Source organism: Echeneis naucrates, chromosome 22, assembly GCF_900963305.1.
Source record: "Echeneis naucrates chromosome 22, fEcheNa1.1, whole genome shotgun sequence".
Lineage (NCBI taxonomy): Eukaryota > Metazoa > Chordata > Actinopteri > Carangiformes > Echeneidae > Echeneis > Echeneis naucrates.
In genome coordinates, this window is record NC_042532.1 from 11615523 (window position 1) to 11639023 (window position 23501).

A 23501-nucleotide genomic window follows, 5' to 3' on the forward strand; every position below is an offset into this window, starting at 1 on the left:
CCTCTAACTCAAGATAACACATCATACCATCAGGATTTTTTTTTTTAACTCCAGAAAATCTCAGAATATATGGCCCCCAAACTACACTACTATTACTTGGAGGGTTTTTGATGGCTGCACACATTTCCTTCAGGGTTTTGTGTGCCTCTGAAGAATTTTGACTCATGACTTCAGTGTTGGTGAAATCCTGGCTGGGGTCACACTTCTGCTCAGGAAACATTTAGTATCAGCAGGATTCTCACAGTGGCAAGTCCAAAATGCTGTGATGCACATCAACAATTTAGTACTGTGGATCAATACTTTGTCAAGAGCTGTTAGTTCATTCAAGTCAGTAAAAGTCTGTCAGAAAATGAATCATAAAACATATGTTGGATATCTCATCGTGGTTTTAAGTCAATAGAAACAGAAATGTCAAGGTCACAGATGTGAAGATTGTCTGCTCTTGTCTTGAATCTAATAAAAGTAAAAATAGACACAGTAAAAGTATGGTGGGCACAATTTTTGAGCATATCCAAGTCCAAAAGACGAGTCAGATCATTTTAAAAGATCCTAGGATAAATCAATATTTGAAATAAACACCCTTATATTTCTATTGCACATAGGAATTTTTTTCAGACAACATAGTTAAAGCTACAAAATTATCAATAGGCATTTTAACTGGTAATAGCAAGAATAAATTCTGAAATGACAGTATAAAATGAATATTTTCCAAAATGTCCTCCTTGCTTCTTTTTCCCCAATCCATCCTCTCAAATGCTGCCATACTATCCCTTCAGCTTTATTCCTCTTCTTTCTCTCTCTGCAAGGGTTGTGCCTGCTACATCCATAAATGCCATGATCAAAGTCTCTTCTTTATTGGTGTTAGACTTGACCTTTCACCCGCCTCTGCCAAATGTCAGCACTCCACATCTCTGTACTCCAGCTGTTATAAATAAAGAGCCTGTGTCCCTTACACATCACTGGGATACAGACTGTCTTGTAAACAACCTCTCAGACATGACCTTACTGAGCTGGGAAGCCTGTAATGGTAAAGCCGCCAGATAGTGAATTGATTCAAGGTAAGAGTGTGAACAGACCCCGAGCAAACAGCAGCAAAGGCTTGAAACTCTCTGTCTGACCTGCTAGTTTAAAGTAAAACATTTTTGAATTCATGCTGCAGATCACCTTGACCAGCAGCAGTAAACTATGCGTGGATATTTATTCCACCTTCCTGAATTAACGCGTCGGAGTCAAGGTATTTTAATTACATTTTTGTGTGGAAAAGGATAAGAAAGTTCACAATTGAGTGCTCCTCTTTTCCGTGAAGCTCCTTCCACGCAAAGCACTGTTTTTGAACTGTCCAGCAGAGGGCAGAATAACACTAGTAAAATAATTTTTCTGACCTCTTACTGCTCTCTGCTTTCCTCTTGTTTCCAGTTAAGGAACAGTCAAGAAAAAAAAAGAAAGAAAGAATATTTGACTTCTTCTCCTACTCGTTTCTCCCTGGAGCCAGAGCTAGCATTTTTACAGTCCAGGTTGATTTATTGTGTCTCTTTATTCTACCGGCAGCCTCATTTCTTTTTCTCTGACAACTGTGGCTCTTTGCACTGCGTTGTCTAACTGTCATGGTGAATCATGCGCCCATGGCCAAACTTGAAAATACTTTAGACACCTAACTGAGAACGCTGACTCAAGCCCATCTGTAAATTCCCAAGATATATCTGCATGTGCACAAATATATACAGTACTAGGGATATATTTCTTCAACATGCCAAAAATTTTTTGCACATAAGCACAAAGCCAGTGACCAAAAGCTTCCCATACTTCAGGGCAGACTGACTTAATTTTAGCCACCGGTAGAGTTTCCACATTCACTTCACAGTCCACAGTCCAATTTATGTGTGTGTAACTCAGGACAGCTCAGTCCTCTGGCTCACTGCCCAGGTACACCCTATAGCTGCAGCTAATGAAGCATAGTATTGGTGCCAAACAGGGCAGCAGGGAATACAGAAACTATGGCCCAGATAGGGCGAAACCTGTTCCCAACTCTTTTGACCCCAGTGAGAGGAATCCTACGGGGCCATTATACAACCCCACCACACCTTCTGCACCGCCACAAACTCAATTGCATCCATCAGTCACTGAGTCCAAACACCAGAACTAACCCCCATCATACAGTCACAAGATCCTAAATTCTCCTCAGGTAAGGCTGGATAGAAATCTACATGCTCTACTGAGCCACACATTCAAACACACACACACACCCAGGGGCTCTACTGTGTAGAAGCAAAGGCACTCCATAAATCACACCTGTAAAAGCTGATTTGGTACTAAACATGCTTTATTCACAAGTGGTGTTTACTGCCAGTGCTCTACCACAGGAAACATGATTTAGGATGACATAATTCTGCAGAAATTATACCAAGCTGTAGTGGTAAGGTCGAATGACTTTGTTTCATGTTTTACCAATGATATAATTTTTTAACAAAGTGTTTTTTATTATTATTATATCTTAAATTGTCCTTCTGTCAGTAGTCCATGTCATGGTTTGCTGAGAAAGTTACTCTAGGGAAGTTGGACTTGTAGATTCTTGAGGATGTTCCATCTTTCATTCAAAAGCTTTCTTTAGCTCTGACTGAAGGGTGGGGAAGTAAAGGGCCGGAAAAAGAATACACAGATTATAACATCAGTGTCTTAATTGCAAACACATCAATTCTGATGATAAGATAAAAACATCCGAGTAACCCTGGTCAGTCTGCAGGGTGTGTTTTTTCTAAAACAATGATTAGGAAAGAGGAGCAAAAAAAAGTGCAGCGTTGTGAAAACTGGAGGAATGTAACAGTGAGAGTGGTCGGAGCTGTGTTGGACAGCAGAGCAGAGTGTGGAGAGTTGTGGTTGTGGGGGTGACTCTGTCACAGCCCCTCCAGGGTAATTGGCTCCAGATGTGAGGCAGCGTGGCCCCTGCGCCAGCAAGGCGTCAGGGCTGCATTAAGAGCTCAGCCAAGGGCTGATGGGATTGCAGAGAGATGAGTCAACCCCCACTCACCACCCCAAGAACACAGACTGCACCCCATACTGCGCTGCTGACCACTTGGCCTCCATCAGTAACCTTCCTACCCCACACACACCCTCATCATTGGCCAAAATAACAAAGCTCCTCAATACTTCTTAGCACATTACGAACACCTTTCTAACAAAAGATGTTTTTCACTCTTAATCTTGATTTCTGTGATGATTCTCTCTCAAAGGTTTATTATGTTTTGGAGAGTGTGCTGACAGCAATCTTGGAGTCAAGTCTATTTTTTATTATTGTATTGTTGCTATTGTGTTGAACCAAACTGGACTGACAGGTGATGAGTATGACAGCCAATTTTTCCACTGAATGTGATTTTGGGAGCCTCTCTTTAAGACAGCAACATATTTGGTACATATGTGTGTATGTTTCAGTTTTTTGATGAAAGACAGCTTTGTGTGTACTCTGGTTGTTGGACACTGAAAGTGGATGTATGGTACTTGTTGGCCCTTTCAGTGTAGATTGTCTGAGTTACACTGGATTTAAAGCAGAAGCAGATAAATATATCAAGACTTGTGATGTTACGAATCAACACCAGTGAACACAAGCATGTCCTGTTGAGATGTTATTGTATGAGACAAATGTCCCTCCGTCCTTCCAGCATGCTTTATTAACCATAAGTGTCTTTTCTTGAAATGTATTCTTCCCTCGTTTATGGGCCTTTCAGCGATATATTTTCAAACATGACATAAAGTATGTGAGTTTTAAGAGTAAATTGTACTATGACTAGAGCTGTCTCAAAAAGAGTCCTCAGAGCAAGAGCGAGGAATGCTCTTACTGTGACACGAAGAGCACGTTTACTGATAGAGCATGGAAATCGATTAAAACCAGAAAAGCAGCATGGAGTGATGGAGGGAATGTGGAGAATGGAAGGAAAGAAGAAAAATTACATAGAGGGCATTTCATAAATGATGACACTTGCATATTGATGGTGGCTGTGAGTATCAGCCTACCACCATGACTAACGAGCAAAACCACTCATCATGCCAGCCTGCGTTAAAAGACCCATGTGAAAGGACCCTTGAAGCACCTTTCAGCCAGGAATGTCAGCCAAACGAGATCATGTGGGTAAACAGAAAGCAGATGTTGTTCCCGTTGTCAGCTCTGCTATTTCTGATGTTCACTACCTGTGAAGGCATGTTGCTCTGACGCTGTTGAAACACAAAGCAAGTGAATGTCAGTGTTAATCTGTTAGGGCTGATAAGACCTTGCCACATATTTGTGTATTTAATCAAAACATAACTGCTATTTTTCTATTATTATTATTATTCACAGAGGAAGTCGTCTACTCCTTGAATGTGGATTCATCAGATGGTAGAATATCAGCATTTATCAAAGGCCAATGTGCGGACATTAAGATCAGTCCCAGCTGTTATCCAAAAATACTGATTTTTCAACAACAAAAAATCATTTTCAAAGAACACAGACAACACCTTTTAAAACAATATACGAGCAGCAGCCAACAACAGGGGTTTAATTTCAGCCCACCATCATTCCTCCGCCTCTTTCCATCCTTTAACCATGGGAGATGTGTTGTCATACTGCTGGACATGGGCCCAGGGTGTGAGTGAGTTTAACTAAACAAAAACACTCCCACCTGGGGCTAAGGACTCATGCCCCTGTCAAACCTCTATAAAAACAGCCCTGGTCTCTCTTAATGTGCATGTTTCCAACGCATGATAAAATTGGGAGAAAGCTGGAGCATCTGGTTATCTCTTCCTAGTTAGGCTTGCACAAAACAAAAGAGGAATGTCGATGAAATGAGAATAACATGAGGTGCTGTGAACAAAGTCCAACACCAGGTGGTAATGTTGAGCTGTAGATGGTTTAAGCTCAGCTTCCCATGAAGGAGAGCATGAGCATCACAGGTTAGTTCATCCCACAGCAGAGCTTGTATTTCAACAGATGTGATGGCCGATGGAAATGCTTTAGGTATTTTCACATGTAAATCTCCAAATTCAAAAAAGTAACATATAGGATCATTTATAACACAAAAAGTACTGTTGAAGATTAAACTGCCACAACCATGGTTCAGATATTAAGTTTCTATCATTTCTAAACTTTTCAGAAAAAAAAAACAAAACCCTTTGAGTCAAAATTATTAAAATTCTCACAAAATGAGGTTTAATTTATTTTATAATTGAAAGTAGCTTAACTTCACTGTCTCTACCCCATTAATTATCTTATGACTGGAGTTTCCTCTTTGAACCCAAGGCCACTGTAGAAGGAGGAACCAACCAACTACCTAACTTAAACTAGCCCCACTTTGCGGTGCACTTTATTCAAAGGCGTGTCCTTCAGAGCAGTGGATGGAGGCCAAGGATATTTCCGGCGCTGGGGAACCTCCTGTAAGGGGATGCTAAGAGCGGGTAGCCAATTCTTTCTGGATGGGCGGCGGGCTGGCCCGTCTAATTCCTTAGATTAAAAGCAGCAGTCTGGTGACCGTAGGTTCCAGAGGCAGCTTGAAGACAATCTAAACAGCATCATGATTAGAAACGTACTGAGCATGTGGCTTTCATTAGCTACAGGCTGAACCCACATTACAAAAGTGAGGAGCAGAGCTCAGTGTCAATACTGGGCCTGTCAATCAAACACACAGCCATAAATGTGACATGATAGTCTGATGGGCTTGCCACAACACCGATAAAGAAATTTCAGTGCTTAAATCAGCAAATTGATTTGTAAGTCGAAGAACAGTTTTCCCTTTTATTGAATGTCATGCCGTTTGTCATAATGTTACATTATTTTACATGGCAACCACAGAGAGCGAATTGTAATTAGCTGGTCAAAAGAGAAACACAAAGTAGCCTTGAAACTGGAGGTTTGGAGCGTTAGTAGAGCGGCAACCTACATCTTAAAAGAAATCCTCAACACAATCAAGCTAATAAGATAGAACGATAGCTTTTGTGAATCTACATTCATCCCTATAATTTGTGAAAAGTTAAATAAAAAGTTTATAAAAATGTAAGATGTGCAAAAACAAAAAGTAAGCTGTAAGGCTGACACATTTCTGGATGTGACTTGGTCAACAGCATATTTCAAATGTCATGTAGCAGAAGGCAGAGATAAGATGCACAATCATCCAGTCAGAACACCAGCACAGCTGTCAGAAGGTTGACTGAATAAAAAAACTTAAAAATTCATGGAAAAGTTGCTAGTATTGTTCTAGAAAGGTAAATGTAAACGTCTCAGTAAATGTCTCATCCCTTTTCAAAGCAGCTTTAAAAAATAACCTTTTCAGGTGTAAAAAATTGTGAGTCGAACATGAAATGTTCTTGTTTTGCTTTGGCATGTATGTACTTGGTATTACTGAGTTAACAAAAACACCACAGTTTAGAGCACCTTTACCGCAAATAATCTTCCTGAGATAATTCATATAAGCATCGGTCAGTTCCCTTTCTTCATCCAGTATTTCCTTTGTTTGGCAGAATTTTCCCTCTCTTTGTTCTTTTCCTTGATTTCTAAAAGAGAGCTGGGATTAGGAGCTCTGTACCCATGTAATAACAATGATAGAGAAGCTGATGAGTCCCATAATGATGCCAAAAACCATCAGAAGTACAGCCTGGAAACACAAAGTGTACAAACAACGCAGTCAGCATCTTCAACTACAAGGAAGCACATTTTGACAGAAAACAAGAAATGTGAACACTGTGTACAGTAAGAAACATGACTCAGTCTCATCAGTATAATTTGAGTTTGTGTTTACCCCAATGGAGTCAGGGGATCTGAGGGGCTCACTGCTGATCCTAAGGTAGAAGATGCCGGGGAAAACAAACAGAAGACAGCTGGATGTTGTTGATCCTGGGGAAGAAACAGGACAGGCCTTTGTAATGCACAGACAATGTGTCCGATGTCTGATAATAGTGGTTTCATAAACAGTTTCAGCAGGTCTGCACAATCAATTATGCATGAGAGGATATTGTGATTTTAGCCATCATGATCAATAAATGTGGAATATTGACATCACTGCTGAGATCAAGGCTGCTGTTATTGTCTACTGTAGTTGAAAACGGAGGAGAATATTTAAAAGGCCACAATAAGGCAAAAAATTGCAGTGTTTGTGAAAATTACACGACTAATCATATTGATTTACAAGTACCATAGTATCCAGCAAAAAAAAAACAAAAACATACCCACAACTCCAAACACGTTTCTGATATCAGGGACAAAAACGGCCAGGATCAGCACCACACCCAGGATGGTCAGTGTTGCGATGATGTGGGTCAGCCAGGAGAATGGACGTTGTCCACTCAGCAGCATGATGACAGCTTTACGGGCCTGATGTAAAGACACACACACACACAAACATAGTTCATACACACTCAAATAGACTGAGAAAAGAGGCGCTGTGAAAATGATTCTGTCCAAACAGCTCATAAGACGAAGACAGAAACAATGGAGTGGTGTTGTGCCAGGACTCCTGATATTCACACTGATGGGCTACATATTAATATTTCATCATTTGATCGATTGTTTATAAACATCTATAATGCAGTTATAAGCAGACTGAATCAGCTAGTATTCTTCCAACATACTTCTCAATGTTTTATATTCTCTCACTTCACCTGCTATACTATATTATCCATTATCTGTTAGTACAGCCTAAATAAGTCTAAACTTATGTGTGCTCATGGGAGGAAGAGCATTACAATTAATATATTATTAACTGTTATAGCTGCTGACAACCATAATATACTATGAGCAAATTATTTCATCTTCATATACTAATTAAATTGATCATGTCGGTAGTTGAGAAAGTGTGTATTTGGTATTTAACATTTTTGAACTTTAAATAATAGTTACAGTTTTTTAATCTTTTTATTCTTTTAAATGATAGTGTAAAGTGTAAAACAGTTTAGATTTAATGAGTAAAAAGATGTGACAGGAAAACATAAAGTACAGAATTAAATAAAACTTGTTTTGTATTAGAGGTTTGTTGTAACATACACTGAAATGAAATCAACATCTACTATTTCCTGTTTTTGTGTAATGTCATAGAATTTAATATTAAATCCAAAGTGAAGAAAAGAAAATGGCTAGTGGGAGAAAATTGCAAATAATAGTTTTTACTTTTACATTTATATAAAAAAAAACAAACAAACAGTATACTGTGTAGTTGGTCTACTCACAGGGAAGTGAATGAGGGGTACGGTCAGCAACACAGCGAGGAGGACAAACAGCCGAACCGTCATCACCATGATGTCCCCAGAGATGTACACATCGTAGCTGAGCAACAGCTCTGAGTTCACGTGAGCTTTAAACAGGAGACAGGAACAAGTTAGTGTAGAATGTGAGCAGTCTAGTTTGGAAGACCAGAAACAGTACTACTCTTACTCAACCCTGTGTGTCCATGCAGACTTACCATAGAAGGTGAGGTAGCCAAACAGTGCAGAAATTAGGTAGAGCAAAAAACTGAGGCTAATGCTGACAGTCACAACGTTCTGCATCTTGGCCTTTGAAGGTCTGAAAGACACACGGAGGAAGTCATGTCACATCATCATAACAGGTATTGAACAATCACTTCAGAGAGTTACAGTGCAGAGTGGAAGTAAAGGAAATGCAGAGGGGTGTCGGTGCTGACCGGTCCAGTTCACAGTAGATTGGTAGCACAGTCGTGTGGCACAGGAAGGAGAAGGCCATGGTGGGGATGGCATATGCACTCTGCAACACATCAGCCAAAGCACAGCTATCATTAAAATATTATTAGTACACACTGTTAAACAAAGGTGCGGGGGCAGGTGGGTCAAGGTATGCTTTTCTGTAGTAAATGTGCATGTTTAAATACCATTCAAGTGGAACTTTTATTGAGACATTGTCTCAAACAGTCTGAAAAAATGGAGCCCATGTGTGGTGCCACATGCACATATAACATACATGTAAGTGGCAGCTGCAGAGATCACTGCTGACATGTGAAAGGTAGGTAGAGTTTGAATTGTCACCAGAGTGAAACATCTGCAGCAAACCCATCTCTACAACCTCACAGGTTGCGTGCGCAGCATTGAACAAACACTAGTTTCAACTACGTACCTCACTGGAGATGACAAAGAGTTTGGGCGTACACTCTGAGTCAGAGGAATTTGATACCTGTGGAAGCAAAGAGAGAAGAGAGGAGATGACTTCTGCACTGCTGCTGAAAATGAGAGAAACATAAAGCTACCGCACCGCTCCGATTTAGAGCTTAAAAGGATAACCCTAACCCTAAATTAACCCATGCCACATCTGACATTATAGTATGTTCTGTGTAATTCTTAAAGGTCAGAGTTCATTTCCAGGCTTAGGCAAGGTCACCTTAACTTCCTTCCTATTAGGATCGGCACTACTCACTACACACAGTTCTCTGCTGTCCTTGCTGGTCCCCATCAGCCAGAGCCAGCCCAATCAGTAAACTAAGTCCCCTGGGTTTTCCTCTTAATCCTGTGGCCATGACCGCCTGCTCCAGACTAGCTTAATCAAATCTGTGGTATTTCATACTTGCTTGTGTGGACATGGGCAAGTATAGAAGGAACTGGGGGTTGTTGTTACCTGGAAGGTTCCTGAAAGGCTTGTAACATTGTGAGGCAGTGGGCAGGGGATGGACCATTTCTTGACCACAACCTGAAGATAAGGCAAGACAATGTCGTAACAGCTTCCTGAAAGAAATTTGTTGAAAGATAAAATCCTTTGCAGAGAGAATATCAAAACTCACCACAACAGCAAAGTACAGCATGAAGAAGAAAGCGAAGCTACTGGTATATCCCAGGAAGCCTGTAACAGCAAAACACTTATCAGATCAAAAATATTACTTCCAACCATTAAAGCAGCAAATCAAAAATATTTGATTGATGTACTCACCAATTTTGGGTAATATTGATAGAGGTAGAACAACACAGAGTGTGATTAGGATCAGCAGCAACCTGCCATTGTCATACCAGGCATTTCTGGAAGCCAAAGAGAGGACATGAACTATGTTAAGGACTGTGTTAGCCACATTTCTCATCAATGTCTCCCTGGTTCTGAAATGTCAGTGAAGGCTGAGATGAATTCTTTAAAATAGACCAGGTTGGAAATTTGTCTCCATTTCGTTCTCAAACATGGGCGACATATTCATCATGTGGTACGAATTAAGGGCTTAGGCTCTCGCAAACCAAAACAATTATGTAATTCACATGCAAACGTTGTGTCGCCCTGTCAGATGAGACCACATTTCACTTGTGGGGCTTTTGGAGAAGGGGAATAATATTTTCCTTTGCTGAAGGATAGCCTTGGCGGTTTATTCGGGGTTGGGAAGCTGGAGGAGGAGGAGGAGGAGGTGCTTGAGGTGACGCATAAGGAAGGCATGCCGGCTCCGCTGAGGTCGGGGTCATATGGAAAGGGTGCTGCCTGGCGCTGCTGTATGTTGGACCGCAGCATGGGGTCACGAGGGACTGGCTCCACCGCTCTTTATGGGGCTCCCACAGTCAGCAGCACCTGCTCTGGCCACATCAACACCCACTGACCCCTGTTTGGCAGTTTCACAGCTGTGGTGTTTCCATAGGCGCTGATGGATTTGTCTCTGCGTCTACATCGTCCCTACCCTGTAACTGGATGTCAGAGAGACCTCTCTCCTGACCTCCACTCTCTTTTGTCCAATCACTTCTACCCCAACCTAAGTTTAGCGCTTGAGCGCAGCTTAGCTAACCACCCTCTCCATTTTTACAGACTGTTATGCAGAGAAAGGGATGTGAAAAATCTCCACCACCGCCATTAAGATCCACTCTCAGGATGCTCAAGGCTTACTACAAAGGCTCAGGATGTCTAGAAGACCCATGAAATGTGGAACATTTCACGGTATAACAAGATGCAGGAAAGCTCTCACTTCAAGTGGGGCTGTTGCTGCCAATGAGTCAATCTCCAGAAAGTGTTGAAGATCAGCATAAATCTGGCAAATACAACACAAACTGTGATCTACAGCTGTCTGCGTCTCTGGCCTTGTTACTAAACTTAAACAAGGTTAGTGAACCTTAAATGGGACATACATTCTGTTAGTGCAAATGAACACAAAAGGGCTGATGCACGGCTATGTTTTCACTCTACTCTATTAAAATAAATGAGCCAGAAAAAAGAAACGCTTCTTATTATAAAACAACTTGTTTATTTAGACTTTGAGCGAATTGAGTGAGTGTCTGTTAACATCCCAAAGCCACTCATTAACAGAAATGTTTTGTTTCCCTCAGCAGTGAGCTGTAATTAGAATGGCAAAACTGATATCCCCTTGTATCAGTCTGATTCTGCGGAACATGTGTGAGAGATTTGGGGGTGAAAGGAGAGCACTAATACAAAGCAGCTGTGTGTGGAAGATTCGGATATTGACGGATTGGGCTGAGAGCAGCTACAACTCTTGCTTAAACCAGTGTGGCCAATAATAAAGTGATAGAAGTCACATTCTTGGCCAGGGACTTTGCTCTGAGGGCTCGTCCACACAGGCCAATGAAAGACACAGGCTGCTGCCCAGGGTGATGAATGACTCTCCATCATAAATACATTTCCTCTGGCCATACTTCATGCTACGCAACCCAGAGCAAAAGTTTCCCTCCAATTGCTCACAAAGTGTTATTATCATGCTGTGGTTTGGTGAAAGATCTTCTTCCAATGTATTATTCATACATTTCTCATTCCCTGTCTAATTCCACTTTGTGCAGCTTTGTGGTGGAGAAGCATCAAATTTGGTTCTTGAGGGCCAAAGGTATAATGTACAACATTGTGGGAACAGAAATGTCTCTTTTGTTATCTAAGTTCAGGTAATTTAATAAAAAGCTTTGTTCTCACTGCAGCTGGGACAGATTTCGAGCCAAAATGTTTTATTGGTGAAGGAGCTCACAGAAGTATACACCTACCCTGTGCTGTCTGAGCTGATGAAACTGCGGATGGCTGCAGGAAGCTCTGATTTCAAGATGAACAAATAAGATGCCATAGCTGGGAAGAAGGGGGAAAAAAAGTTCAGTAAATGTGTGTTTTCCAAATCAAATAAACATACAGAAAAGCACGCATTCACTCTAAACTAGTTAATCATAAACACAATAGATGATTATGCTGCTACAAGCAATCCTAAACTGCTGTGTGAGGCTGGTGGCGTGTGCTTTCCAGCACCAGGAAATCGAAGGCAGGGTGGCGGGGGTACCGCGGCTCTGAGTTAATGCAGATGGGTGGGGCAGGCAGCTAAAGGGGATAACCAGCAAAGCCCTTGGTGCAGAGGAGCAGACATGATGTAGATCTCCCAATTGCTGGAGACTGAGAGTGGAAGCCAGGATGGAGAATTGCAAGGGGGGAGGAATGCTAACAATAATGATCTCTGACGCTAATCCAGGTATTTCTCCCCCTTCTCCACCTCACTAGGAAACAGGATATTATCCAAATTATCTGACGGGCTCCAACATACTTTTCCGGACGCTCAGGCAGCCAATGAAAAAAGGGATGCGAGTTACTCCCCGAGGGTCATTATCAGCCCCGTAACATAAGAAAGACAAGGGGAAAGGGGATACGAAGATTGCAGCAGGAGAATGGAACGTGTTTGGTCTGAAACAGTGATTCAGATGCTGTGTGTGGTCAGTCACAAAGGGAGATAATGTTCAGGGATTTAAAGTTGTGAAGTCAGGCATAGCCAGTTAGCTGGGACCTTTTTGCCCCTGAGGCAGATCTTGAACTCACCATTAAATAAGCCTAGACCATAATCTCTAAGATCCTGTATTTATTTGTAAAAGAGAATTCCTCCAATAACCGTCCAGCCCACACAGAGACAGGGACAGTAAGCCTGCAAACTATTGTTGTTTATAAGCACTAAAATCTGTCAATAGTGGGATATTATAGGGGAGCAGTTGCTTTAGTGTTTTAGCCAAAATATTTCCCTGTGAAAGTTCATCCAATTTAAACAGACCATAAAAATGAAAATCTTTTCAACCACAAAAATGCATACGCACACACTGACAGGGATCACACAACAGGAATGATGCAATGGTTTAGTTTCATGCAGTTGGTTACTGTAGGCACAACAACGCTTCAATTGGAAATCCTGGAGGGATAATACTTACATCTCTAAACAAAACGGCCCTTGAGTGAAGAGAAGGGATGATTATTGGCCCAGTGGTAAGAAAACATATACCAATAATAAGCATGTACGCAAAATTCAAGGAAAACTGATGGAAACCTTGTGTGTGTGGTCAGCAAATAGTGACAGAGTGTGTTCAACAGAACACAGCCACTTTCATTTCATTAAGAGTGAAGAGAGAGGCAGCCTGTGAGAGCCCTGGTCTGGTCAGTAATTAAGGTCAATTGGCCCATCAGCCTGTGGCAGCACAGATGAATGTTTACCCAGAGTGAGGCTAATTGCACTCTTATAAAAGGGGCCCGGGACGTAGACAGATGCATGTTGGAGTGCTGGCTCTCACACTCTTACACATACTGCCCCATGCTGGGAAAACCACAAACATACCAGAGGGCATGGCAATAATCCACTCAGCCGTGGCACTAATGACTGCAGAGGAGCTACTGCCTCAGTTTCATACTGTCTGAGAAGCACAGTTTGTGGCTGAGGAATGGGTAGAGGTGGCAGTGGAGAGAGGTGAGGGGGGATAAAGGAGGGGTCCCATTAGGTTACTCAACACTCAGAGGGTGGGAGTGGGTTTACCATCAGTGATCAATTAGATGTGAAGTCAGATTTCAGGCCCAGGGGAGGGGGCTGAGAGGACAGCAGCTACAGTGTCAAAGGTTATCAGGGAATCCAGATAATGGCCTTGCAGGAAGGAGGGAGACCTCAGCAGACACAGAGCCATCCAGTAGGAGGCACTGTCTACCTCCACAATTAACTGGCCAGAGTCTAACCCCCATAACACTCTGCACCCGTGCCTGCTTGCTTTTAGAAAAACCTCTGAATGGGTTTTTGTCCAGCATGTCAGGGATGATGCTTTTAATGGCACAAAAAAAATAAAAAATAACAACAACCCCAAAACAACCGACTTACCACCAACATTCTGGATAAGAATAGTAACTCCAACCAGAACCTGAAAAATAATTGTGGAAAGTCAGTATAAATTTGTTTACTTGTCATCTTAAAAAGTATGGGAAGAAATTTTTGACAAGGTGAATCACACTCAAAAGAAAACATTTACTTTTCCTGGATTTCTCAAGGCTCTCCCTCCAAGGTCTTCATATGAATTGATGCCTATGAGAGTCAAATGAAAATTAATCAGGCATACTCAACTAGTACAAGGTAAATAAAAGTCATTCTTGGACAGCACAAACATAAAAGTCTCAACAGAAGTACATTATACTTAATCTATTCAAATAGAGACAAAGAGACTTTTAGTTCTGAAAACAGACAACACGGCAGCCAGTCTAGATCTTTAATCATGAGTGAAGTTGGTGAAAGTAAACTGGATAAATGGATCAGATAAAGTTAGTCTGTACATCCATTGCTAGTCTCTCACCTGTTTTGTCACAGAGCTTCAAAAGGAGGTGTATAGAGTATGTCGCCAGAGAAGAGACCAGTATCAACAGGATACTAAAAAGAAATGTTAGAGTCGGCATGCAGTCAAATTTATTTACAATTTATTTTAAAAAGTGTAAAATGTTTGAGCTGCACAGTCGTAGAACAGGTAATAGGTTAACTCTTACATAAAACCAACTATGCCAGTGCAAGCCATAGCATAAGATAGACCCAGGATGCCACTGCCCATGATAGCATTCATCAGGTTAAACACAGAGAAGGCAAAGGAAGCTCCTCTTCCTCTGGTCGGCGTGGATCCCTGCGCACACAGAGGAGATGACACATTGATAAATAGCTGAAAAACCAGAGAGACTGATATAAGATTAAATTGTAATCAGTGGCTGTGAAGGAAAAAATGAAGCAGAAGAAATTTGGTTATTTTTATAAGAGAGCTGCACCTGACTATTAAGAACAACTGGCCAGTCCTGATGATGGATGTCATGAAACAACACTGCAGTGGTATGTAGGATCAGGCAATGGAAATGGGAATGGATGGTGTGGGATTTGAGCTGCTGGCTGTGGGACAGCTGCCTGAGCTCAGGATAAGGGAGCTGCCCGAACTGCTTGACCTCTCTAATAGGGGATATCCTGGAGAGAATGAGTGGCAACTCTGGTGTCAGTGTCACCACAAGCTCAGATTGACCTGTGGGCCGCTGAATCTGATGCACCCTGGTGTTACGTCTGCCGCCTGGGCTATAACACCTGAGTTATAGTAATGAATGATAGGAAGTAAACTATGACACCAGATATATAAACATACACTGGATCAAATTAGGAAAATAAAAACCAAACTACTGAGAATGTGACTTTTGACAGAAACAACATGAATGCGATGAAAAGATTGATTTGTCATCGTCTTGCTCCTTTTCAGAGTCAGTGTGGGCCGAGCACAGCTTGACCCCTAGCTGAACCTGAAAATACAGGTCCACCAGAAACATACTCAATTCACTGCATATCTTCAAAACTTCTATTTGATGTCTCGTGATTGATTTCATTCTGGTGATAGGGCCAATCTAGATAATATGTAACTCTTTTGAGACACATTTCATTTAGTAACTTACATGACGTGTGATTCAATCAAGTTCAGCTTCCATTGTCTCTACTGTCTCTTCTATTGTCTACTTCCTTTGTGTTTCAGATATCAAAGCAGTAAATTAATCACACTGACTGATAAAGATGATTACGTTTTGGGGTTATTTGCATCTACTGGCACTGTGTTAATTATTTATTTCTACTGATGAATCCTGCAAAACAATACTGGCTGTTTCTTTAATCTAATCCATGTTTTCCTTTGCTCAGTATCAAAGGGACAAAAGACTAGATGACCCTGTGATTTGTTGAAGCCACTGAGCAATGGAACAACAGACCGTATGCACCGATGGGACTCCAAGAGACAAGAGAAAAATAACCAATTCCAACCAGACGACCCAAATTTAAATACACCTTGCTGAAATTAAACCAAATACTCTTGGAGCATTGTGTAATGAATCAATGACTAGAACAGTTTTAATGGACTATATTGGTAAAATATCGGTGTCAGTGATACTGACACAATCAAAGGATGCCTCAATAGTGACAGACACCAAAACGATGACAAGTTGGTGATGAAATTCTAACACTCACAGGACGTGATTATATTTTGTGGATACAGTGAAATGACAAATAGTTTTCTTGAACTCTGGTTCTATCAGCATTTAGAATTGATATCTTCAAATGTTTAGTAAAGCATCCCCCAGTCTCAAAAGATCTGAATATGAATATAACTAATTATGATGTTATTAATTTTAGTGTGTGATATGGAAGGAACTCTCATTCTCTGAATACCAAATATGCGAAGAATGACAGTAAATTTCATGTGTATGTGTATGTGACACACTGCTTTTTTAAATTTCAATATATCTGTAGTTTGATATAACTTGAGCTATGTTCACAGTGGAAATAATCAGAGGGCCATAGCTGAAGTTTCGGGGTTAAATCACTCCATAATTGCTGACAGAGCAAACTGAAAGGAAAGTTTTAAAGCAAGCATGTGACTGCTGACACAGCTAAAAACTCAGTTGATGAAAACCACGACTGTTGCATCGTCAAAGTTCAAGTTCACATTTTCAGATTCAAGCAAGTTGTGGATCGTTGTTGTTTTTGTACTTACATTTGATAATAAATGAGTCGTTTCGTTCCCTCCTGAGTCGCCGGTGATGGACTCGTATAAAACTGTGTTTCTATTTCCATTAACACTCATTTTCTCCTCCGGAAAAAACTCAACAACCTACAGAACACAAATGCTCAGTGTTGCGTTTGTGACCCCACAACAGCTCCACTTTGCGTTAACATGAGAGCCGATTCTTTTAAACTACTTTTACGTCATGTCTGCTCATCAGCTGTTTGGTGTTGTTATTGTCCACTCGGGGGACATGCAGTACTCTTCCGTCGCTTTTACACGTCATGAGGACACTGTCCAATCAGGAGCCGTCGCTGCACCCGCTTGCCCAATCAGCAGTTAGCTCTGGTCCAACACTGATGACATATTCCATGCTTGTCTGCGACCGGAGGATGTCGAGGTCTGAACTCCTGATTTTCTTCATAACAATCACTTCTTATCACCTTTTAAGTCAGTTGTTGTTAATAGACGGCCTAATGTTTAAATGTTAAGTCAACTTTTCCGCTTTTATTTCAGGCTCTTCAGCAGAGTCTTAACATCCGCCTGCATACATAGAAAAGCAACATCTGCCGCAGAAAAGCTGAGCCACTCAGCTGTGAAGCCCGTCATGGAGCCGAAACTGTACCAGGCCCCTCCTGAGGTCAGGGGGATGACCTCTCTGGACAAAGGCGCCTTCACACAGACCATTGCAGTCCCAGCTCTGAGGGTGCCCACTCGGGTTTTAAACAAAGTGATGAAGAGCCTGAAAAAGTCGACCATTCAGCGCCCAGGGGTGCCCAAAGTGGTCCAAGACACAGAAGAGAGCAGTGACTTTCGTTTAGTGTTGCTGGATCCTCACAGAGTTTCCTCTACAAGCTCCTTCTCTGAGGCCGAAGCAGAGGCCCTGAGGTCCTTCGGTGTAGCTGAGGAGCTGCAGTACCATGAGCTCCAGCTTACCTACGACAACCTGAAGAGTGAAGAAGTGCTGGAGGCCGTGCTCCCTCAGGGGCAAGATGTGACCTCTGCGTTCAGCCGGGTCGGACACATCGCCCACATGAACCTGAGGGACCACCAGCTCTCCTACAAGAACCTCATTGGTAAGAATCAAAAGGATTTAAGTGTTGACCTCAACACATCGTGGAAAAGGGCCCAGTATCTTTATACTGATCAAATCATTCAGGCATACTTGTTGTCTTCGTCCACTCACTCAGGTTTCTCCTAAGTTCAGCTGCCTGCATTCAAGTTTGTGTTGGGGATTTGATATTGCTTCTGTTATAAAGGACTGTATACAAAGTATTACTCCTTTTTCTTCAATAGTTATTACTCACAATTGGTGCTTTCATTTGATGTGAGCAGCTTCCTAATAAAGGTTAGCAAAGTTGGTGATTTTTCTTTTTAATTGTGTCACAGGCAGCCAACAGGTAAAGCTGGCTGCTATCCCTTAGAAGGAATTATAACTGTGTTTCACTTCGTTTATAAAGATTTAATAAACTATCAAGTGAAATGTTAAGGGCATAAACTAACAAATTAGTACCTGTTTTGGCATGAAATCACTGCTTTAAAAGGTAAGCATTACCTCAAACCTGAGGTTGAGGTGCACATATTTTATATCAGCTGCCAGAAAAGCTTGGGATTTTCAATATTTTTAATTATTTAAAGCTGCCCCTGCATATAAAGCTATTGGAAACAATGTATGCATTTTAAGACAAAAATGGAACAAAGACAATTATTTTAAATGTATTTCTAAATTCTATTTGTAAGACAACCATAGTTAGTTTAAGAAATTCTTTTGATTGCCATAACTTATCTGTTGTTTCCACTGTAGGTCAAGTAATCATGGACAAAAACCCAGGTGTCACCTGTGTGGTCAATAAAACAAACATAATAGACTCAACTTACCGCAACTTTAAGATGGAGGTACTGGCTGGAGAGGAGAACATGGTCGCCAAAGTAAGTTACAGTACAAATATGAAATAATCTGCCAATAAAGTTACGCATCCATTATACAGTATGTACCTTTTCTTACTTGTTAGTTGGTCCTAAATGCATACACAATATCCACTGAGTTTTGTGTGTTGCAGGTGAAAGAAAACAGCGTGACATACGAGTTTGATTTCTCTCGTGTGTACTGGAACCCTCGGTTGAGCACAGAGCACCAGCGTGTGGTGGAGCTTGTCAAACGTGGCGACACAGTTCTGGATGTGTTTGCTGGTGTTGGGCCTTTCGCCATCCCTGCAGCTCGCTTGGGTGCCAACGTGTTAGCAAATGACCTCAACCCCGAGTCCTACCGTTGGCTACAGCACAACTGCAAGCTCAACAAGGTAGACAGTAAAGTCCGCACCTTTAACCTTGATGGCAGAGCGTTCATCCAGGGCCCTGTGAAGAGGGAGCTGCCTGTGCTTCTGAAAGAAAAAGCCAATGTTCACGTGGTAATGAACCTGCCGGCCTTGGCTTTAGAGTTCCTGGATGCCTTCAGGGGCCTCTTGCAGCATGAGGTTCCCTGTGATGACAACTTGCCCACAGTCTACTGCTACGGCTTCTCCAAGGACAAAAACCCTGACACTGATGTAGTGAAAAGGGCGTCGGGCAGCCTCGGGCTCCCCCTAGACAAACAATGCTCTGTGCATTTTGTGCGTAATGTGGCCCCAAACAAAGATATGCTGTGCGTGAGATTCACACTCCCTAAAGAAGTCCTCTTCAGCAGCCATCATGTACAAGCAGGTGAGAGCTAATTTACAAAATGGTGAGGAAGTGAGTGGTGAAGTGATAATGATCTTAGTGTAAAGCATTTAAATGTGAACATGCATACCGCTTATACCAAAAGAGCATATTAATAAAGTGCTTTACAATAATCATCAGATTAATCAATACTAAAATGAATATGTTTGAGCTTCCAACTGACATTTTTTTCCTCATGTATTCACCTAATATTTGTTTTTATCATCACAGAACCTTCAGAAGAACCAGCCCCAAAGAAACAAAAGTGTGAAGAAACAACAGAATCAACCTAACACAGCACAATAAACACAAAGAAAGAAAGATTTAAGGTGAATTTTTTTTTTTTTTTTTTTTTTTTTTTTTAAATGGGAAAGAATTTGTGTAATTGGCGCACTGCTAAGAGATGTTGAAGCATCAGAAATCGTGACTGAGCTTTAGCTGAATGCTTCACCTCCCCTTTTTGTTTATACCAGAATGCAATGAGAAGTTATGTGTTGCTCTCTGAACTGCTTCATTTTTAAATAAATCTGTACAGCGATGGACAGATAATCAGTGTGCACTGTGATTTATTTAATTATAAAATTAACATAAAATATAAAAAGTCATATACAACTTGACTAATAATGAGTCAGATCACGATCAACCACAGCAGTTCTCCGAAGCCGCACTGGGGCAGTGTTTATAGTTTACTCAGTGACATGTCTATCCAGTAGCAGTTGGTACTGAAACGTCATCCTTTTGGAGGGAACAGTCCACTGAAAGCATCTTGAACAGCTCGATGACACGCCAGAGCTGAGGTGTATCCTCCAGCTGTGTCCTGAAGCATGGCAGCCCGCACGTGGTTCAGATAACTGAGAACACACAAAAAGCTGTGGTCAGTAATGGCAGTGAGGCATTTTGTAAATACCGTGAGTGACAAGCAGCTTGAGGGTTGTTTTCAAAAAAGTACTTCTTCTGAGTGTAACTTGAGGGCAAGTTTATTCTTCATTAAATCCACACTTGAAGTTATTTTTTCTGGCTCTCTGGGCCCCTTTGATGAGATCAACGTAGACAGACGTGCCCATACCCTAACACTGGAACACCTTGTGCCTAAAAGCCTCTCCAACACAGCTCCATTAAAGTATTATAGGTGTCTTTTATTTTTTAAGTGCTTACAGATGTATTATGCCAAACCCCTTTTTCAGGTTCCTAGTAAAGCTAAAAGTCATTGTTTATTTTCACATTGGCACAAAGACAGCCGAGCTACTAATTTAGTCTCCACATCTTGTCCCCCAAACTGATCGATGCCCTTGTACTTCTGTGTGTTTTGGAGTCGGGGGTTAACCTGTGTCCCTATTCTAATCCTTCCTCTTCTGTTGGGTGCCATCAAAAAGAACCAACGGGGGGAGAAAACCTCCACACGTCTTTATGTCTTTCCAGCAGCATCTGACTACAAAGCTAAAAAAGCAAAGTCCTCCAACAACTGAGACAACACGTAGATTTGCCCATCAATACCATCTCACCCTCAACCCCCACCGCACAGAACTCACAGCCCTGGCAGAGAGGTCTAAAGCCCTCACACGAGTCTGGCTTTGTAGCCCTTGTTCCTGTGAGCTGGGGAAACTTCAAAGTGAAACAGGAATCAAGAGCACAGACAGCCCTCTGTGATTTCTGTGCCAATTCAAGCTGCTTTACAGAGTAACCTAACACCTGTGGGGAGGTTCAGAGAGACAGCTGAGATGGATGGATGTGTGCATGTGTGTGCGTGAAAGTGATGGACAGGGAGTAAATGGTGCCGGTGAGACTGCACACTGAATAGATCATATTTTTTGCTTTACTGTTTGCTGTCATGATACTTCAGGTATTTTGGTAGATTCCCTGTGACACAATAAAAAACAGCCTTAACGGAAAAGTTTGAAACACTTTCTGGCCAGACTGTGACACAAAGAAAAACGTGCATGAATATCCCAAGCAGGAGACGACCTTGTCAGGTCTTATATAATAGAGAGGGAAAGTGAGAAGAAGAGCAGCAAGTGATGTCAGTCTGGTCTTGCACACAAAGACCACTCATCGGCCACTAGAGAAACAACACACAAGTTCAAAACAGGAGGTCCAGTGATTAATAATAACTTCATTAGGCCCAAGCTGCTGTAGCCTGTCCTTCAGAGCACTTGAGGGAGGTCTTCTCATATGGCTTCCTGCATCAGATGAGTGCTATCTATTGATTATATTGTACTGGGCCTTTTTAATGGTGAAAAAAGTGGGCTATTTACAGCCCAGCTAAGTCTGCTCTTCCTGCTAATCTAATCCCCAAGCTACTCATGTGGTCATTCCTTCCAAGAAAGCTGAGAGCTCTGTGTAACTTTATACCTGCCTGCCCCTAAGGAGAGAGAGGGAGCAAAAGAGCAAGAAGAGAACCGAGAGGGGAGGGGGGTAGAGAGAGGAGGAGAAATATGAGGTGAAATCACCTTTGGGTATCATCATCACAACGCTCTCCTCTTAAACCAACCCTGTCTGCCCTCTGCTCACCCCTAACACTCGGGGTTAGTTCAGTTCTGCTCCATTAACTCAGTGGCGTATCCGCATCTTCCTGGAAAGGCTAGCCGGATACATGTAGGTACACATTACCAGCTATGGATGTTCATGGAGCTGAAAGATAAACTCCAGTCTTTTCACATGACTGTACTTGACAATGCTGACAAATGAGGAGCAACTGGCAACAACAAAGACGTGCAACAACAAGAAATGTATTGAAAATGTGCAGCACATGTTCTTACAAAAAACAGGCAAACTCTTTACACTACCCACAACCCCTCTGAAACACACGCTGTGCTACTGTTTCAATGTGTGTACTAACACTCATACACGCTCACCCCCCACCCTGCACCCTTTTTCTCCCTTTCTCTCTGAGGACTGGACTGGCTTTTGTTCGCAGGGCCCTGAAACCCAAGCCGTTTCGGCCGGTAACATCTTTCACTCTCCAGGCCCCACTGGAGCATTAGCTGCAACTTGATATGGGTCTTTTCAAAGCCTTGTATTATTGGGTAAATATGGGTCACTTTGGACTGGCCCATTATGTCGCTCGGGGGAAGCGGGAAAAGACGAATGCAGGTGATGAAGACAACCGAATGACACGGTATGACATTTTGTGTGTCAGACTACAATTGCCACAAGGGAGTGCTACATGGGATTTTCCATTAGCATATGCTCTCAAATTAGTCATGTATAGGTTGCCAGCTCTCCAACATATTTCCATTTACTTTAAAGGAATCAATGCGGTAATTCCTCGAAGTCAACAATGGCAAGAATGTTTATGTTTTCATGTACATAATACTGAAGATGCTAAAGTGCTTGCATTATTTTCCAATCTCTATTTATTAAAAAAAAGTGCAGTTGGGTCAAAAATGTTCAATGGCAGTATTCCATTTGTGTCTGGAACTATGAATACCTGGACTGTGTCTTCTGCTAAAGTTAATAAATGGTCAGAGATTTTTCTGATGGGACACCAAAACTATTCCCCTCTACTGCCTGGAAAACACTGCAGCGCCCCGTCCCTAATTCAAAGTGAAAAGATAAGTGGCAAAATGTTCCAGTGGGTTCTGTGTGATTTCCAGCTGAGAATGTGTGGCTCCTCTTTGTGTTTGGATGGCTGATGCTGCTGTGGAATGAAGGTTGTTTGGCTCTTTCTGGGAAATTGCTGCAAGGCTGCGACTCCAGAGGGAAAACGGTAGATATCAGACGGAGGTGCAGGCTGTGTTGGGCCTCTTGTCTAGACTCCACGTGTTGGCTGGAATTGGATTAGGAGGAGCTGTGGAAGCTCAGGGTTGATGGGAAGGAAAAGAGGCCTTTAATGCTACAGTGGCTATTTCAGCAAGACACTTAATCAACATTCAAACCACAGAGCAGACGCACAAAGATAATGGAGAAATCTGAATCAGTCTTACAAACAACGCACACTGTAGAATTACTGCATGTGGTCTGGCTGCTTTCAAACACAAAGTCTTTAAATTCCTCTTCACCATACTGAAAGTTCAAAGCAGTTAAACTGGCTCTTTCAATGGAACAGAAAATTTGAGGCAATATAAGAATGAAAGGGATTTTCAGAGAAAATCCATGAA

At 41.8% G+C, this 23501-nt stretch overlaps 3 protein-coding genes across 5 annotated transcripts in view; 1 reads left to right on the forward strand and 2 right to left on the reverse strand.

The window, feature by feature from the left end:
- Nucleotides 1–5785: 5785 nt before the first annotated feature.
- Nucleotides 5786–16923, reverse strand: slc38a6 (solute carrier family 38 member 6). Its single transcript, XM_029493880.1, has 16 exons — nucleotides 16699–16923; nucleotides 14678–14808; nucleotides 14491–14564; nucleotides 14173–14225; nucleotides 14025–14064; nucleotides 11905–11983; nucleotides 9884–9969; nucleotides 9738–9796; nucleotides 9575–9646; nucleotides 9080–9136; nucleotides 8634–8713; nucleotides 8415–8515; nucleotides 8182–8306; nucleotides 7186–7330; nucleotides 6759–6853; nucleotides 5786–6614 (listed from the first exon to the last, which is right to left on the reverse strand). Exons 1-16 carry the CDS (start codon nucleotides 16786–16788, stop codon nucleotides 6531–6533), a joined length of 1371 nt encoding a protein of 456 aa, XP_029349740.1. The 5' UTR covers nucleotides 16789–16923; the 3' UTR covers nucleotides 5786–6530.
- Nucleotides 16924–17076: 153 nt separating this feature from the next.
- trmt5 (tRNA methyltransferase 5) lies at nucleotides 17077–19767 on the forward strand. Its single transcript, XM_029493339.1, has 5 exons — nucleotides 17077–17107; nucleotides 17224–17783; nucleotides 18512–18636; nucleotides 18768–19407; nucleotides 19636–19767. Exons 1-5 carry the CDS (start codon nucleotides 17079–17081, stop codon nucleotides 19695–19697), a joined length of 1416 nt encoding a protein of 471 aa, XP_029349199.1. The 5' UTR covers nucleotides 17077–17078; the 3' UTR covers nucleotides 19698–19767.
- A 185-nt stretch (nucleotides 19768–19952) lies between these two features.
- Nucleotides 19953–23501, reverse strand: part of mnat1 (MNAT1 component of CDK activating kinase) — a 31205-nt gene continuing 27656 nt past the window's right edge. For all 3 annotated transcript variants that reach the window (XM_029493342.1, XM_029493341.1, XM_029493340.1), the window contains one exon: nucleotides 19953–20255. In XM_029493342.1, coding sequence (XP_029349202.1) covers nucleotides 20135–20255 — 121 coding nt within the window. In that variant the 3' untranslated portion in view covers nucleotides 19953–20134. The remainder of the gene's footprint in view (nucleotides 20256–23501) is intronic.

Bases quoted from the DNA above. Each gene is read 5' to 3' on its own strand.
- trmt5 (XM_029493339.1), top strand. From the start codon at position 17,079: ATGCTTGTCTGCGACCGGAGGATGTCGAG. The intron at 17,108-17,223 runs GTCTGAACTCCT...CTTTTATTTCAG, and splicing joins TGCGACCGGAGGATGTCGAG to GCTCTTCAGCAGAGTCTTAA. The intron at 18,637-18,767 runs GTAAGTTACAGT...TGTGTGTTGCAG, and splicing joins AGGAGAACATGGTCGCCAAA to GTGAAAGAAAACAGCGTGAC.
- slc38a6 (XM_029493880.1), bottom strand. From the start codon at position 16,788: ATGAGTGTTAATGGAAATAGAAACACAGTTTTATACGAGTCCATCACC. The intron at 14,065-14,172 runs GTAAATGTTTTC...ATTATTTTTCAG, and splicing joins CCTTGAGAAATCCAGGAAAA to GTTCTGGTTGGAGTTACTAT. The intron at 6,854-7,185 runs GTATGTTTTTGT...TTTCTTCCCCAG, and splicing joins AAACGTGTTTGGAGTTGTGG to GATCAACAACATCCAGCTGT.